Raw genomic sequence first — 16853 nt, forward strand, 5'->3', positions numbered from 1 at the left:
AGCGTCTGAGGCAAGCTGCCTCATGGTTGTAAACTGGGCTCATCTATTATTTAAATTAGGGTGCCTGAAGAAAAAAAAACAACATGTGGAGACATCATTTAAAGAAGGAAAGAGTGAGGTAAGCATGTGGCCCAATGTTTATACAACTTGTTGCTATAAGGGGGTGTGAATTGAGATGCTTCAAGCGAGTGAGATTTAAGGCACACTTAACAAATTAAATCAAACTGCCAGGCAACTGCAGCTCCAAACCCATTAAATTAAGTCCTTGTTCATCAGCTTACCACATAGCTGCAACTTTAGAATCATGTGCAAAAACACAATCATGCACAAGCTAGTTTCCTGGAGGGGAAACAGTTGTATTCTAGCACTCAAGTTCTGGATGGAAACATTTCTTGCTGCTTTCGCTTCACCAAAAACTCCACTCAGGAAATCGCTGTTGCAATAAATCCAGGATGACCCCATCAAGGGTGATATTGTATTTCATTTCCTCCAAGTGAAATCCTGATCCTGGAGAGTGATGTGGGTCTGGCTCATTTCAATTTCATGTTCGCTTATGATTCAAAACTTTCCAGGTTATTATTAAAGCAGCAAATTGCAGCGCAGCGTCATACAGAAATGCGTCCAGGGCACGATGCAGAAAGAGGGAAGCGGCTTCTGCAGGCACAGATATGGGCAGAACTCTGACAATACTGCCCTAGAAAATTTTATAAAAAAAAAAAAGAAATGAGATGGTTTTTCTGTCTCCACGTGGCTCCCAAACTGCGGGAAAGTCCATTCAATCCAGATGATGAACCCCTGCCTTATTTCTTGAAATACTTCCAGTTGGGGATGAATTTCAGTGAAAGACTGATATATCACATTTTACCCCCCTCCCCTGTGCTTGTTCTCACCAAACAGATTGACCAGTCATCTGTGAATATCCCACGGTTTAGCAGATAATTCATGATCGCCCTACCATGGACCCGCAGCATTCGATATGAATTATAAAATGGCAAGCCAAGCATATCAATGGATGACAGACTGGATGTGTATGGCCCGGGGCCAGTGAGGAGTTAGAGCATAATAGCCTCCCCCATTCAGTCAACCCCGGGACTGGAAATACCAGCATGGCACGAGGGAGGGTCCTCCATCAGCACAATGTATGGCACTGCTTGAGACAAATGTTGTGCCGAGACGTGGTGTTAACCCTCGCGACCTTTTCGGGAGAAACACAAGCATGCTGGTGTGTTAAACTGAGAAATCTTTCACAATCAACAGAAACTCGTTCGGTGAGAGGTTTACACTGTGTGGGGTTAAAAGCCGGCAGAAATAATGTTCAAAAAAACCTCCATTCAGGAGTCCATCGCTACATTTCCTTAGACATTTTTTATTTCCCCCCCAACTGACTTCCTCATTAAAAATTCAGATAGTTATCTCTCCTCCACACACTTTGGTTATGCTGGAATAACTTGCATAGGACTTTTTCAAACACTGCCTCCTTGCACTGATCCCCAACTTTATAGAGATTAAACACAGCTTTCAAGCACAATTTAATCTTCTACATAAGACATTTGTGCAATATTTAGATATGAAAGCTGAGCAGCCGGCCCTCCTTTTGACAATAAACACAGCAAAAAAGAAAAGGTGTTGACATTGATTTTCCTCAAATTAACAAGTCCGATAACAGCTATTCATTCCCAGCTGATATGCCTGCTGTGTGACTGCTCCACCTTTGTGGCTGCTCATTTCCATTCAGGTCGTAGTTCTTTATATATTGCTACAAAAGGATGTTAAAAGATCTACAGCAAATCTAATACCTTCATGTTCTACTTTGCCCAAGCAAAAGCCCTATTTCACACATTAGTGCAAGATTGTGGAAGAAATGCAGAAGAGGCGTGAGCATACAAAGAGCTCAGAAGCTACGTTTTTAACAAAACTTGAAATTATTTTTTTCCCAGCAGATATCAGAAGGCTTTCGGTCATTCTTTTCTGCAGCAATAAATGAATTGGGTTAAATTATCTCGCTTGTTGGAGGGACGAGGAGAAAAACTATTCACGTAAAAGTCATGGTTTTCATTTTAAAATTAGTCCGTCCTCGGTAAAATGGGTAAAGTTAATGATGATGACGTTTTACCATGATTGGGAAGACGGGAGATGCAAGTTATTAAAGTTGTTATTAAAGTTGTAGAAGATGGTGAGATGGCAAGAAACGGAGCAGCAAGAAATTCAGCATGAAATAAAACCAAAGCTCGAGCAAGGCTGCAAAGTGAAACCAATTACCCCATGAACACCTCAAATGTCTTAACATTAGTTACAGTCAACCAAAATTAAAAAATAAAGTTGAACAGTGTGTCGTGTCACCAAACTACAACATGACATATGTGTCATGACTTATCAAGTCCAAGCAAACTCTTAACAGGCAGAAGAATCTGCATCCATCACCTACACCTGTATAGTGGAGTCACACTAAAGCATTTTATACCTCTTACTGAAAGCCAAACCTCTGCTGACCTATTTGAGGTAAATGTATACATATGTGTGTGTGTGTGTATATATATATATATATATATATATATATATATATACACACACATATACACACACATATACACATATATACACACACACACATGCATACATAACAATACAATATCAAGGTTTTATAAAATATCCCCATGAGCCCTCTAAACATTGCAATATTTTTGATAACTGTTTTCCACAGAAGAGGCATGATGAAGTAGCACTTTTTTATTTATTTATATTCAATAAACCTTTTATTTGTATTTTGTGACATTTATTTTGATGGAAAAGACTCTAGCGCTAGTTACTGATAGCTTAGGTCTATTCCTCTCATTTATAATGTTGCACCGCATGACCAGCTGCAGCAAACCTAGTTCATAATACTGTCCCCACAGGCGTGCCGTGCACCGTGGCGCTAGATGTGATGGTTGCTTCACTTCATCTTTCACTCTTCTCACTCAGATGCGCCGCTGGACCAGGATAAATCTGGACATCGCACCGCATGACATTTTTACATTGCTCCAGAGTCTAATCTTTATGGTCTCTAACAAACTAAAGACCCCCATGCACCCCCCAATATTTGTCTTACCATTATATTAAGTGGTTTTTTTATGAGGCTACATGCCTGTTTTGTCCCAAGACTTTGACCGTTTTTTGAATTATATGTTTGTGGGGAACACTCTTACTTTGCCGATTAAACACACTAGTTCTAGTTTTAATTTCCTTCTATTAGATTTCATTAAACATTTAAGAGATCTCCAAATGAGAGGACCCCCTAGGAGTCAGTTCAGGCAGACAATCTCAGCAGCTTGCCTCTACCGCTCTGCATGGTTATTCCAATTTTTCCATCTCGTTCTAGACGCTCTATAGAGGAAGAGGAACGTGTCTCCCAGATACCTCCGAACTTCTCATCTGCCAAGCTCGCTGTCCCTCTTAAAAAAACCCAACCTCCACCTTTTTGCTAAGACTTTATGGACAAGGGGGTTAAACTTAGTACATCACACCCAATATGTCTATGTAGGCCCAATAAAAGAGGATCAATGTGAGCCTATTCTCACAAACTCATGTAAGTTTGTATCATTAATAAACTTTTTGAAGTCTTTACTGCATGAGTTGTCTGACTGAAGTGTAATTGTTCAAGATTTTTATTTGCTGACACAGGAGAAGGTTGACGCCATCATTCAGCGAAGTCGCTTTGTTTACTTGATATTGACCAATAATTGAAACAGAGTAAAAAATCTTTTCCATGATCACAAGATTCATCTTCAGAAGTGGTCGTTAAAGGAAGAGGAAGCTATCGCTTAGGGTTAAAAACTTGTTGACACCTGAAACACATTAGTCCCTGATGCACTGCTGCAATGGGAGTCAGTTAATTATTTACTAATCCAGGTGGCCGTTTTTCTTTTTGTTTTAGGCCAGTCAATGTACATGCTTTGCTCTGCTGTCAAGCTCACTCCTCCTTTCTTTACTCAAGGCGGACTTGAACAAATACAGAAACTAGCACTCCTTCATAATAAATCAACGGAGAACTGTGAATTCAACTGTGACTGCAAGAATTTGAATCGAACACCGGATTACCTAAAGAGTCGCATCCCTGTGAGGGGCCCTCCGTTGATCCAACACAGATTTAAAATTTCCTCTCCACACACAGGGGATCCAAAAATGGTGCATGCATGTAATCCTGCATTAGTGTTTTTAATTTTATCTATTTACCTCTTCCTCTGAAGAATGTAAATCCAACACCTCCTGTCATTTTAGTTCTCTTTTTTGGTTCTGACCAGCTCCTGTGGGACATGCTAAGTGCTCCATTATGTCCACCACATGACTGCCATCCATTCCTGTTTACCGTGTCAGCAAGTGCAAAGTGTGCTTATCAAAGTTTCTTTAAACTTGCCGTAAAGTTCTGCAAAGCTGAACAGAGCTGCAGATTTAGGCGATAATTCTGTGTGGGTTCATTATCCGGCGAGAAAAGCCCTCTTCACATTGATATTTGATATTTCATTGTCAAATAGACAGGAATAATAATAGCTAATAATGGTAATTATAAAAAGCAATCTGAGTCTAAATATTTGAGTTTGTTGTTAGTTTTGTTGTTACAGTACACAAAAGTGGGAACAAGAATGTGTCTCCTGGTCTCTAGAAGCTTAAACTAAAATGTTTAAAAAATGTTTTCCACCTGAATGTATTGTTTGTGTCTTTATACTTGCAGAGTAAAAAAAGATTAAAAAAAAAAAATGCTCTAAGAGCATTCACCAAAGTCTCACAGCTTAATGTGCCTGTTAGGGCAACGGTTATTAAGCAAGCCAAGGTGATGCAAATTTAAACCTTTATTTCTATCCTCCTTTAACCACGTCCAAACTATCAGTAGCCACAGGCTTCTCTAAGCATCTGCCAAGCACTCTGGTAATTAAAATAATTGATGCCCACAAAGCAGAACAAGGATATAAGATGTGTTCAGGTAGTCATTTCAGCATGTGATCTAATTAAGAAAAGGCATTTAACAGAAACAGTAAAGGTTAAGTTGAGATCTGCAAACCAGGAAGATTTTCCGAAAGAACAGCTACTAGGATTGTAAGGAGGGGAAGGCGCCTGGTGGAGTGCAGAACACCTTCAGTAGACTTCCGAGGTGGTAGTCCGCTCAACCGTGAACCTCCACTATGCAACCTTCATGGGAGCGGCAACAAAAGAAAGCTTTTCTTCCTCCTCACCACAAACTTTTCAAACTGAACATCTTACGAAAAGCCCTTTATCTGATGACATTGAAATAGTTTTGGCTGCAATGAGCGGAAAATACGTTGAAGGAGAAAAGATTGTGGAATTTTATAAGAAAAACAGATTTTCATCTGGTAAGCCCAGCGGTGGATCGATCATGCTTTAAGCTTGTGTGTGCTGCCGTTCGCATTGGTAAGAAAGAGAAGAAAAAAAAACAAAACAGCAACTACTGGAAGGAAACATGTTTGAGGGGGGGGAGTACAGTGGGATTCCAACAGGATAATGATCCTACAACAGCTCAGATCCGCAATAGATTTTTTGCTGTGGATGCAAGAAGAGGTTTTGCAGTGGCCCTCTCAGTCCCTGGACCTACAGGTTATAGAAAATCGGTGGACAGACCTCAAAACAACTATGCATGAGTGATGGCCCAAGACTCCCGGAGCTGGAAGCCTTTTACAGGAAGAAAGGGAGAAAAAAAATAAATCCCCACAAGGACTGAAAAATGTATAAATGTTTACAAATGCATTCGCAAACTGTGACACTTGTCAAACAAGTTGTTTGCACTTGGAACTAAGACGGGAATAAAAAAATAATATTTCTTAAAATATTCAAGAAAAGAGTCATCTTCTATTCATACACATTCTTTCCTTGCAAGAGTCAAAGAAACAGAAAAAAGACCCCTTTCCTGTAGGTCAGTGAGGATTTCAAAGCTTTCAGAATGTTTTGGGTGAAAAATCTTAACGTGATTAAACCCTCTCCTGGTGAGAGACAGGAGGTAATTATCAAGTGGAGTTTGCTTTGCAGGGACTCCGATGGAAACTAGATCATGAGCGCCGGGATGCGGGCCCTCAGGGCTGGACAGGCTGAAGGTGAGTGGCATGTGGACAGAATCAGATATTGTTTTCAGATGGACACATGCACGCCCCCCCAAACACACACACACACACACACGTTCCTTTATTGACGGATCGGCAAATATGCATTCTTGAACCTGAGAGCCCTCACATCAACTGAAACCTAAAACCTCCGCTTTCTGCATGCCAAAGCAGTATTCCTCTTTTAGAAATTCAACAGGACCATTCAACTCAGTTTTCTAAGCCGGGCCAAATCAGAGGTCTGTTCTCCGAGTGCTTCAGCAAGACGCTCTTCCATGTGCCGAAAATTGCTAATCTAATAGGAAAAAATAATAATAAAGTCAAAGAAAAAAGGGTCTCTGCCTGAAAGACTGCTGGGGTTGCCTGCTCCATAGTCTGTCTTTGTTAACAAATTGTACGCCAAAGCCAACTCTACTGTAAAATAAAAGAAAGAAATCTGTCACTGAACAAAACAGCGAGGGAGAGAAAAAAAAATATCCAAATTAAGAGAGCCCCAAAATAATGTGCTTCAACATCTATCTGTAATCAATGCCTGGCACACAAGCATGTGATTTTGGTCTACTTTGTTTCCGTGTACAATGGGACAGAGAAAAGGGGAAGAAGGAAATGATCATCATTAATGCAGACGTATAACATCAGCTTTGATGGGCAAAACACAGTACTTGTAATTACTGTTAAACATACTAATCAAAAGTGAGGGGAGGAAGAAGGAACTCAAAGAATGAGAGCTCTGGGATGTCATTACAGATATAAACCAGAGCCACATGATTTCCAAGTTCCTGACTCTGGTCCACTGCTTTTGATGCTTCCAGGTAAACTGGCTGCTCAGAGAAATCTTATCAACGATCAAATACAAAAAGGCATACATTATCAGTAAAAGCACTGCTTAAAAGCACACTCATATTGTGGCTCTTTTGGAGCAGAATGTGTATAGTCATGACATGTTGAAGGGAAGGATTCAGGCACGAAAGGGAAGACACATGTCAGGATCCATGTGCCGCAAGGAATATTCAGTGAGTTCAGCAACAAATGTCTGAATCTAAAAAACCTCTCTCAGGAACTTCAAGGATAAAACATCAAAGAAAAACGTGGCAACCTTACCGCATCAGCCGCAGCAGCAGCTTTTTACTTCTTGAAAGTGGCCACAACAATGTGCATTAATAATTTCAACACTTTCTGGGCTGAATAATAAAGAGCTTCTAGAATCACATTAACGCCGCTCTCTGAAATGCAACTCCATGGTAACTCACCTTGCGAGCAGTGAAAGCAGCAGAGAAGAAGCAGGAGGCAGCGTAGTACTGGACGCCGCCACTGTGCGGATGCCATTGTGTTGCTGTAAGCAAATGATCCAGGGGCGCGATGCGGTTCAACGTCTTGAAGTGGGAGGATGGAAAGCTGGAACGGCGTCAACGATCAGTAGTTCTCTGAGAAGCATCACCACTCATCATTTCATCTGGAGAAACAGAAAGAGGAGAAACTGCATTAAAAACAAAGGGCAGTTATCAATAATATTAAAGTACCTTTGCTGGTTTAATTGGTGTATCGGAATTCAACACACTGCAAAAACAGCCCCTCTATAAAAAAGCGTAATATTCCATAGATCTAATCAAAATGATCTTAATAAAAGCAAAAAAAGTTACTTTTTCTTTACAAAAATTTTGAAAACTATAGTTTACTATGTATGTAGTCTAAAATAGTCTTCTAATTTTCCTGAAAAAAGTTCCTTTTCTTAAGTAGAAGCATGTTTTTGCAGTGCAAGTGCGGAAATCAAGTGTGAGTCATTTGTGATGTCCCCAAACAAATGTCTGATTACTAACTGCACTTCCATCAAGCAAGCCACAGCACTTTCAAGTGAGCTCATTTGATGGAAATACTAAAGCTTCTGTTATCACATGTTTACGGGGGCTTCATTATAAAAACAAAGCATGCACTGCGCCTATTGCTCGGCACTTATTTAGCACTCCGCTGCGTGTTACAACTAAATGTTTACACTCCCTCATTCTCCCACTCCTGTATGTACCACCTTCCCCATTCACTCCCAGATCCCCGCGGGAGAAAGCTTGTCGCTCCGGCAACAAGTTCACACAAGACGCCATTAGAGACATGGCTGCTCTGAGAGCCACTTTTGTCTCCTTCCTTATCAAGGGGCGGCACATTAAAAAAAAGAAGAAAAAAAAAGGCCTTTTGTCTGCAAAAGCAGCAAAAGGTTAGAGGCTGAGACAGACTAACACACCAGACAGATAAGCTGCTTACCAATGTGAAACGGAGAGGAGAATGTGTTGCACATCATACGTGAAATGCCACACACACACAAACGCACACAAACACACCGGCATAGAAAACATATAGTCAGAATATTGCCCCTTTGATGTGGATTCAGATTCAAAGACAACATCTAGAAAACTACACAATCAGAAGCTCAGAGAAACATCAGTATCTTGTTTATTCTCTTGTGGCTACCATCTTGCATCTCCTCAATGTGCGCACACACACGCACTCACACACGCACGCAGGATCGGTCACTTGGTATCCGTCGCTATGCAGAGAAGAGTGAATGTTTCCTGGTGCTTCACCCGTCCACCAGTCTGATTATTTTATAATGAAGCTAAATTTGAGCAGCAGAGTAGTCAGCTCTGATCCCTTTCCGGGCCTTTGCTAGCACACTCCGTTATTTTTGCCAACATGAAAACCCACAAAACACAGAGTGCTTTCACATTAACATACCAAGCCATTATTCATGTCACTATTAGATTTATTGTATACGTGATCTGTGTCGGGTATAGGAGTGGTGCAAAAACTTGGATTTCCACCCACCCTGATAGTATTTATTTACACTGGGAGTTCCCCCGCCATCAAGCAGTTGTGCAGCAAAGTCTCTGCCAAGGTGACACATGCAGCCAACTTGTGATTTATCAGTGAAACATGGGTGGCTTCGTAATAATTGCAGCTTTTATTTGCCTTACAGTTGTTTATCTGGCAGTGGCGCCGAAGCAAATCAGATAAGAGCAAAGTGGAGGGGGGCTCGCTCTCCTGCACGGGAAGTCTCACAGTTCCTGGTCCTCAGTCTTCCAACAAGATTGCCACCAGTTCGATAGTGGGGCATAGCGTCAAATCTCCAGAGACATGCGGGTCTTCTCCCACAGCCATTCATCATCCCCCCAAATATGAAGCCTGGGGCCATGGGGTAACCATAATGTAGGCTGACAGGAGGAGATTGGAAACTGTTGGGAGGGGACGTGCCCCTGCCCTGCTGGCCAGCGGGACCTGCTGAGCCACTCAGCCCCTCCAGACACCAGGAGGCGAGAGCCTGCCCGGCCTTTGCAAATGAAGTCTTGCCCTCTCCACCCCGGGGTTCTTTCTCCTGATCAGTTATGGCCCTGCTGAGAAACATGCCTCTTTTCTCCTTTAAGCTGGTGGAGGAAACAGCCATGCTCATCTTCCTAAAAACATGATTTTGTTTAGTGGGATTTCATCACTGCATCGGTCCGGACTTGAGATAAAGGGATTAGGCGATTAACGTGAAGATGCTTTACACAAGTACTGACAGATGCATCATAATTTCACACCAGGGGAACGGGGGTGGGGGGTGAGGGGTGGGGGGGGGGGCTACAATGTTCTCAGGCAGAAAAAATTATTTCAAGAGGTAAGTGAGGCATCGTTAACCCCTTAGATATTGTGCAAAGGAATTATCTACACTGAGCCCCCTTTAAGCCTGGGAATTGAGGTTATTTGTTACCGGGCCAGTGATTTCCGCATTATGATCATGACGTTCAAGTGAGGCAGATAAGTGAAAAAAAAAAAATGTACACAGTTATGACTAACTGTCACCACCTACACTCTATGGTGTGACTATATCTAATGGGCTCGAACGTGTAATATACACCAGAGGATAACTGATACAAGCTCTTCATTTTCATCTGTGCATTGAGCTCCGTTTCCTAAAGAAAATACAAGGATATACTGTATATTCCCAACGGTTTTCTCTCCATTAACGGTACATCTCTCTGGAATGGGACATAAAACTCCACCAGTGAAATGAAAAATGATTCACAAACACTCATGACATCTGTTTTTCTTTCGTCTCTTCAGACAGACACTGGAAACCGGAGCAGAGAGATCTATCATCAGTTCGGTTAATGGAGAAAATCACAGTCCACAGCAAATTTTTCACATCGGCGTGATAGAAATAATAAGCAAGGATTTAAAATAAAAGGACAGCAGGCAATTATAACATAATTAAAATAAATGGACGGAGGGAGACAGCCCACATGTCTTAACATGAAATACAAAGCTGTGGGCAACAGCCTGTTGAATGAATGCGAGGCTCCTTCCTCAAAGCTTGTGTCTGCCTCACTCAAGCTGGAGGGGCGTCCAGAGAAAGAGTGAGAGAAAGGGGCGAGTTTCGGGGTTTCTAAGCCAGGAGGGTCTAAATAGATACGAGTGGGGGGAAACAGAGGAGGAGAAGAATGGAATGGGGGAGAAAGAAAGGGGCAGTGGGGTCACAGAGGAGGATTGACAGGCTGTGAGTATGGCCTGACCTCGTGGGCTCGCCTCCGCGTTTTCTTCACAAGCTTGGAGAAGACAAAAATAAAGCCCCAGGAATGTTAATTTATTTTCAATTGTCAACACCGAGAAGAGAGCGCTAAAGAGTGCATACATACATATCAAATAAGACGGGAACAAAACTAATTCGCAAGTCCAAGTGTAAGCTGAAAACCTACAAGTGAAATAGAGATGTGGCTGTGTAGGGCTGGATCTCTCGCCAGCACAATGAATCGTCCTCCAACTCTCTGAATAACTACTAATTTGGAGAACTTTCTGCCCCACCCCCACGTCCCACATTCAAGACCCAAAAAAAGACACGCATGCGAGAAGGGAGTTTCAAACACCAGAAGATGGTTGATGGGCGAGAAATGGTGGATGGGAACAGCGAGAGCTAAGAAAACATGGCCTCAAGACACTTTCTTCTGTCCTGGTTGCACCCTGATGTTCCTGGAGACTCTTTTGTCATGACAGTCCTGTCAGGTCCGCGCCTTCAAGCCCCGCAGGGACATGATGTCATTTCCTTGGCTCCACCGGTGATGAAGAGAAGTTGCCACCAGCTGTCAGAAGCAGAAATGCACCAACACAAAGCGCAGTCTGCCAAGAGAGTTTTATCAACACTTAGCTGATAAGATACCCCACTATTATGATTAATAGGCAGGAGGGTTAACAGCTGCACACTCTGGAACACTGAAATATGTCTGCTAAATCTTAACTACAGCTAAATGCTTTCTGATTCATCGATTAATGGATTTACATTAGCCCAGAAGGCAAAATTCCTAAACTTTAATTGCTATACTACATGTTCATTGGTAATATCTACCGTATTTTCTGGACTATAAGCTGCACCTGTATATAAGCCGCACCCGCTCTATTTTTTAAAAAATAATTAAAAAAAGATATACAAGCCGCCCGCATCCGCTCTATTTAAAAAAAAAAAGATATGCAAGCCGCAGATATTTCTGTTGTTAGATTAGATATTTACTACATGTACAGAAGGATTTTGAACTGTAAATGATGTACATGTTTGTACCTAAATAGATCCTTTCCTAACAGTGTCTTTTAACACGGCAGCAACTTTGCTGATTAAAACGGGACAGAACCAAGAGAAAATAACCGGTATTTATTTATCTATTTATCTGTTTGAAATCTGCTTCTACCTACTTCTATCTGCTAAAGAAGAAGTAGCGTATTCTTCTTTGCATTTATTTTGTCTTAGTTTTGATTGTAATACCGGTTAGAGCGCCCCGAGCGGTGGAAGAAAAATCCACAGAATAGCCGCACCTTTGTATAAGCCGCATGTTTCAAAACCTATGAAAAAAGTAGCGGCTTATAGTCCAGAAAATACGGTATTTATAAATCTATACCTTTTATGTGGAATAACAGACTTTTTACAAATCCACCTCTAATATTCAAAACATCTATTGAAAAACTAATAAAAAAAAGTATATTGGGTAGATGCAATATGATTGTAGTGCCCTGTTGGATATTTTATTTTCTCACACTGTGACTTATTCCACCACTTTGCATGATAAGAAAAACATTACTAGTAATAAAATATTGGATAGCATTTAGGTATGGGCCAAAATGAGCATAAGATGAATACAAAACTACAAACGTTTCTCTTTGGAAAAGTGGTTCTAGATTAGAGACTTTGGAGAAGTTAAATACGCTTTTAAAGGTGGGATAGCATTCAGCACAACTCACAAAGCTCACACGGGAACCACCTGTAAGGTGAAATGGGTCTTTATTTTACCGAGTGCACACAACAGTTGGTGTGTTCGGAGACTCTTTGCCAAATGATCGAGGCAGGAGATACGATACAGTGCCAAGGGGCAAATGGACATATTGAAACAGAGAGGGTTGAGCAGAAAAAGCTTAGTATAGTAAAAAGAACAAAGAAGACTAAAAGCTGAACAACCACGTTAGTGTCAAGCAGAATAAGATGAAAAAAAGCTCCGTAGTCGAGTGAACACTATGTTTCAGACAATTTCCTGAGTTAAATAATCTGATGACCGAATAAATCGTGTCAAAAATGTTTGCTGCTAGGACTCAGCATGGTTTGTCTAAAATTAAAAGAAAAGGGAAAAAAAAGAAACATCACCATTTACTTGAAATGATTCATCACAAGAAACCTGTGATTCAAATCGCCCTAAAAGTTCATCTTCGAGCATCCTGTTTGGTCCAAAACCCAAACATATTGGATTCACAGCGAGAGGCAGCTTTTGATTTGGAGCTGCGCTCACAGAGAGAGCGGGGACTTCTAAATGTCATGAATAGATTTTAGAGCAGTTCTGTGCTTTATGAGGAAAACAATATCCTGAACAACCCATTTTACGGGTTTTTGATGTGTAATTTCAGAGCATCAAAAACAGAAACAGAACATTATGTTTTGCTTCAGTCCCCATGTATATTACATGGTTTATTTGGGTGTTTTGGGGATTGTGAAATCTCTGAATGTGGTTTTCAGGAAAAGGCAGCTTTGAAATTGTTTATAGGGGACAGATTGTGCTAATAACGCTATCATAATTAATACTTACATCTGAGAGGCTATAAACTGCATGTTGGTGCTTTGCTTAAAAGCAACTAATACATTATCAGAATCCTGAATATTATAATTCTGCTTATCAGAGCTACCTGACTTTATTGTTTTGAGTCATAATACAAATTCTGCACCTTAATAAATAAAAAAAAATGTATTAAAAATAAAGAGTAAATTACTTGAGCACCAGTTTTATTTACTAATATTGAGGCTATTTTCTATTGCAGTTTCAATTTTGCACCGAATTGAAAAGACTGACCCCTAGAGCAGTTGGTTGAGCGGGAAGGTCACCAGAGAGGAGCAGAGAGCAGCTTGACACTGGCACGGAAAAGAAAGGTTTCTCATTTCAATCAGTCTCTTCATAAATTCTCTGAAAGCTTAACTTCTCACCTCCTCCCATGCTCGATTCTCACACTCCCCTTCATTTATCCACAAACACACCCACGCATGCTCTTCTCACCTTTGGCTCTCTTCAGTGTTAAAACTGCACTTTTTACAAGCCCCCATAACTGGCTCGGCAATGTCAGCCCCACCTGAACTCACTAAACGTGAGCGGCACATCAACGCACAACAGAATCATTCACCCTCGCCGCTTTACCAACGAGCGAAATGTTGATGTTCGCACCTTCTGGGAGAAAAATGCACTGACGTGATGTTAAAATCTTTACACACCGGAGTCCCGTTCAGAGTGGATTAGCCGCTCTGGAGAGTGCATAAAGCTAATGCATAACATCTGGGATGTTAATAAACAGTGAGCAGGCAAGGACAAAACCGTTTAATCAGTCTCCAGCTTTACACAACTCCATTCATGCGCTGCCATCGTACCAAAGCTGCATGTATCAAAATAATCAAACATAATTTCTGCAACTGATGGCAACTTGATTAAACAATGGAAATAGGCCTATTACATATGGACTGTAATGATCTCATGTTCCAGGGTGAAAGCCAGAAGAGCCCCAAAGTCCCTCTTTCTTCAAAGGACGTGACACATTATTTAAAAACTATCACAGGGTTGTCATTTCAGATGAGAGTAACTGGGGTCTTATCAGAGGTTATTTCTGCTAGGGGCGGGCGAACTGACTGCTAAAATACACACAAGTGACTGACATGACAAGCTTTAGAGGGAGCTCAAATTTAGGCACAGGCTCCCTTTTCCATTACATTTCTCTGCCACCATCCTGCGAACAGTAATCCTGTTTAAATGGGATGCTGTCACTTAATGACAAAGTTATGTTTGTTGCCAAAAATATAGCTAAAAAGGTAGGAAAAAGCATAAAAATATGAGCAATTATGGAGAATAATGGGCAAATGTAATCACTAAAGCTCAACAGGAGCACAGGAAAAACAATGCTGCATCCAAAATCAGTTTAAAACAAAAACAAATCAGTTGATAACAAGTCCTGATCAGATACTTTGGCAATCAAAAATAAAGAAAGAAAGGAAAAAAAACAGGAGCAGTTCTGTCGTTTCTGTGCAACTAATTCCCAAATTACAAACAGTAAAAGCTGCTGTAGCAGCGCATTCACTGTCCAACATGAAATATTTCCAATTTGTGAAATACCGAGGAGGCTGCTTCAAGTTTGTTCTAGGTTTGTGTCGGCCGGCGGTGCCAACCCTGGAGTACGGAAAGTATTGGCTCTACAATTTGCACATAATTGTAATGGATGCTGTAGGAGAGAGGAAACAAGTCGTGGGAGCGATAAAAAGGGATTTAAAAAAAGACTGCAAAAGTTTAGAACTACAAATTTACCTTGTCAATTCTTTTTTTTTAAGTCACAATTGCAACTCTCCTCCTTTGTCCTGAATGTAGGCAGTGCAGCACCGTTGAATATTTATTCTAACCATTAAATGAAATTAGAATTATATATGAATACTTATTTATTGTTACTGAATGGCACTGGGCCAGTACCAGATCAGCCAGCAGTGGATCCCGAGATGTATTTGCAGCCTGCATGCAGAGAGTTGCACGTCTCGTGCTCTGGCTGCAGCTCACAGCGGCTGCTGTCCGAGGACTGGGCTGCACGAGAGCGCTTTGGTGCGGGGACGGGGCGCACAGCAGCACCGGCTGCTCGCTCAGAAGAGTGAGAACAATACGAGCCTTCAAGTTTGAGAGCACAAAAGTCTTCAAAGGCACTTGAAAAAAATTGCTCTTTTATTTTTAATTTAATAAGTTGCTTTTTTGAAAGAAAAAAAAAAAAAATCAATCACAATTTACAACTGCTACTCTTGGTTGAAGGTTAAGCCTACTCCCTGTCTGATAGAAACTGTTAACGGTGAAACTTATTGATCGACAATAAATAAACTAAAAATGTAAATTAGTGATGTGAAAAATATCCAATCAATCTAGCCGATCCCAATCATTCAGATATCACGTGATCAGCTGCAATTTCTAGCCATGTGATCAGATCGGGACTTCACTAATCATTACTCTGTTTGAGAGGCTGCAATGAGAATAGATGTACACCGGCAATTGAAATGAATTTGATAAAAAAGTTAAAATCTAAATGAAAATAAGATTCACTGCATTTCTAAATTTTTTTTATTTGATTACGGTTCAGATGCCATTCTGGATTGTTAACAATATCATGAACTTTCAGTCTATTTTACTCCAACAACAACTGCAATTAACAAAATAAACATGCCTCTGTAAAACCAGTAATTAGGTTAATAGACGCTTTAAGAAAATCGAATGCAGATTTAAAGCAAGTATACATCGTTATGTCCATTTTCATTTTTGAAATAACATCCGTGTTTTTAATACACGAGTAAAGTTTATGAAAAACTACATTTTGGAAAGAAAGACACCATTTGAAAATGTACTGTTTTCCATCTATCAAAGCCACTAATTTTTATTAATTTGTTTAATTATCACTGAGCACAAATGAGACAAAATCATGTGTCTTTGGACAAACCTCATTAACACTAATTATAATTTCTTCAAATCAGCCTGTAATGCAGTCTTGCCGTTGCGTGTTTCAGCCTTACATACAGCTTTAATATTTCTCACATACGCAGACTATTTTTGCTCATGAAAACATCCTGTTAATCAGGGATTTTACATCCCTCAGACGAGCAGTGAGGCTTTCCTGACATCCTTGTCTATGCTTCGCGCTCACGGCACCTTCATACAGATTTTAGAAGCTATTTAAAGTTATATGAATTCTTTCTGCTGCACGGGAACAATTTCCTGCAGTGACTATTTCCTCTGCAATGACAACTTCATGCTTCGCCTCACACTCAAACACGCTCGTACATCCATCCCCTCGGTTTGAACACATTCCTAGAGTGGATTGTCAGAAATGTTTGTACAAACTTTGGCCAGCTTCACATTACTGGCGCACCAATCAGGCTGCTGTCGGTTTGCATGGTCTCAATTAATGCAGCGTTCTCACCTCAGTGACTGACATACATTGATCCACTTCAAGGCTGAGCAGAAGTGCCAACCTCATTAACACGCAAAAAAAGGATAAGAAGGAAACAAAAGTGGTGTTTCTGAAACTATAAAACATGCATATTGTAGTGAAAGGATAGAATTCATTTTCTATTCAAAGGCTTCAATCAGCACACACCACCATTCAGCACAAGCAGAAGCTGCAAACTTGATGATGACACTAGAAACAGGTTAAGGAAGAATTGTTGCAGGGACTATTTCTGTGAATGTATTTTAGCCCAAACAAGAACAA

The 16853-nt window shown here is 40.7% G+C and overlaps 1 protein-coding gene across 9 annotated transcripts in view; it reads right to left on the reverse strand.

Moving 5' to 3' along the window:
* Window positions 1–16853, reverse strand: part of LOC133452779 (adhesion G protein-coupled receptor L2-like) — a 91506-nt gene that overhangs the window by 63396 nt on the left and 11257 nt on the right. For all 9 annotated transcript variants that reach the window (XM_061732407.1, XM_061732406.1, XM_061732408.1 and 6 more), the window contains exon 2: window positions 7337–7539. In XM_061732407.1, coding sequence (XP_061588391.1) covers window positions 7337–7412 — 76 coding nt within the window. In that variant the 5' untranslated portion in view covers window positions 7413–7539. The remainder of the gene's footprint in view (window positions 1–7336; window positions 7540–16853) is intronic.

This window comes from Cololabis saira, chromosome 10 (assembly GCF_033807715.1).
Source record: "Cololabis saira isolate AMF1-May2022 chromosome 10, fColSai1.1, whole genome shotgun sequence".
NCBI classification, from domain to species: Eukaryota; Metazoa; Chordata; class Actinopteri; order Beloniformes; family Belonidae; genus Cololabis; species Cololabis saira.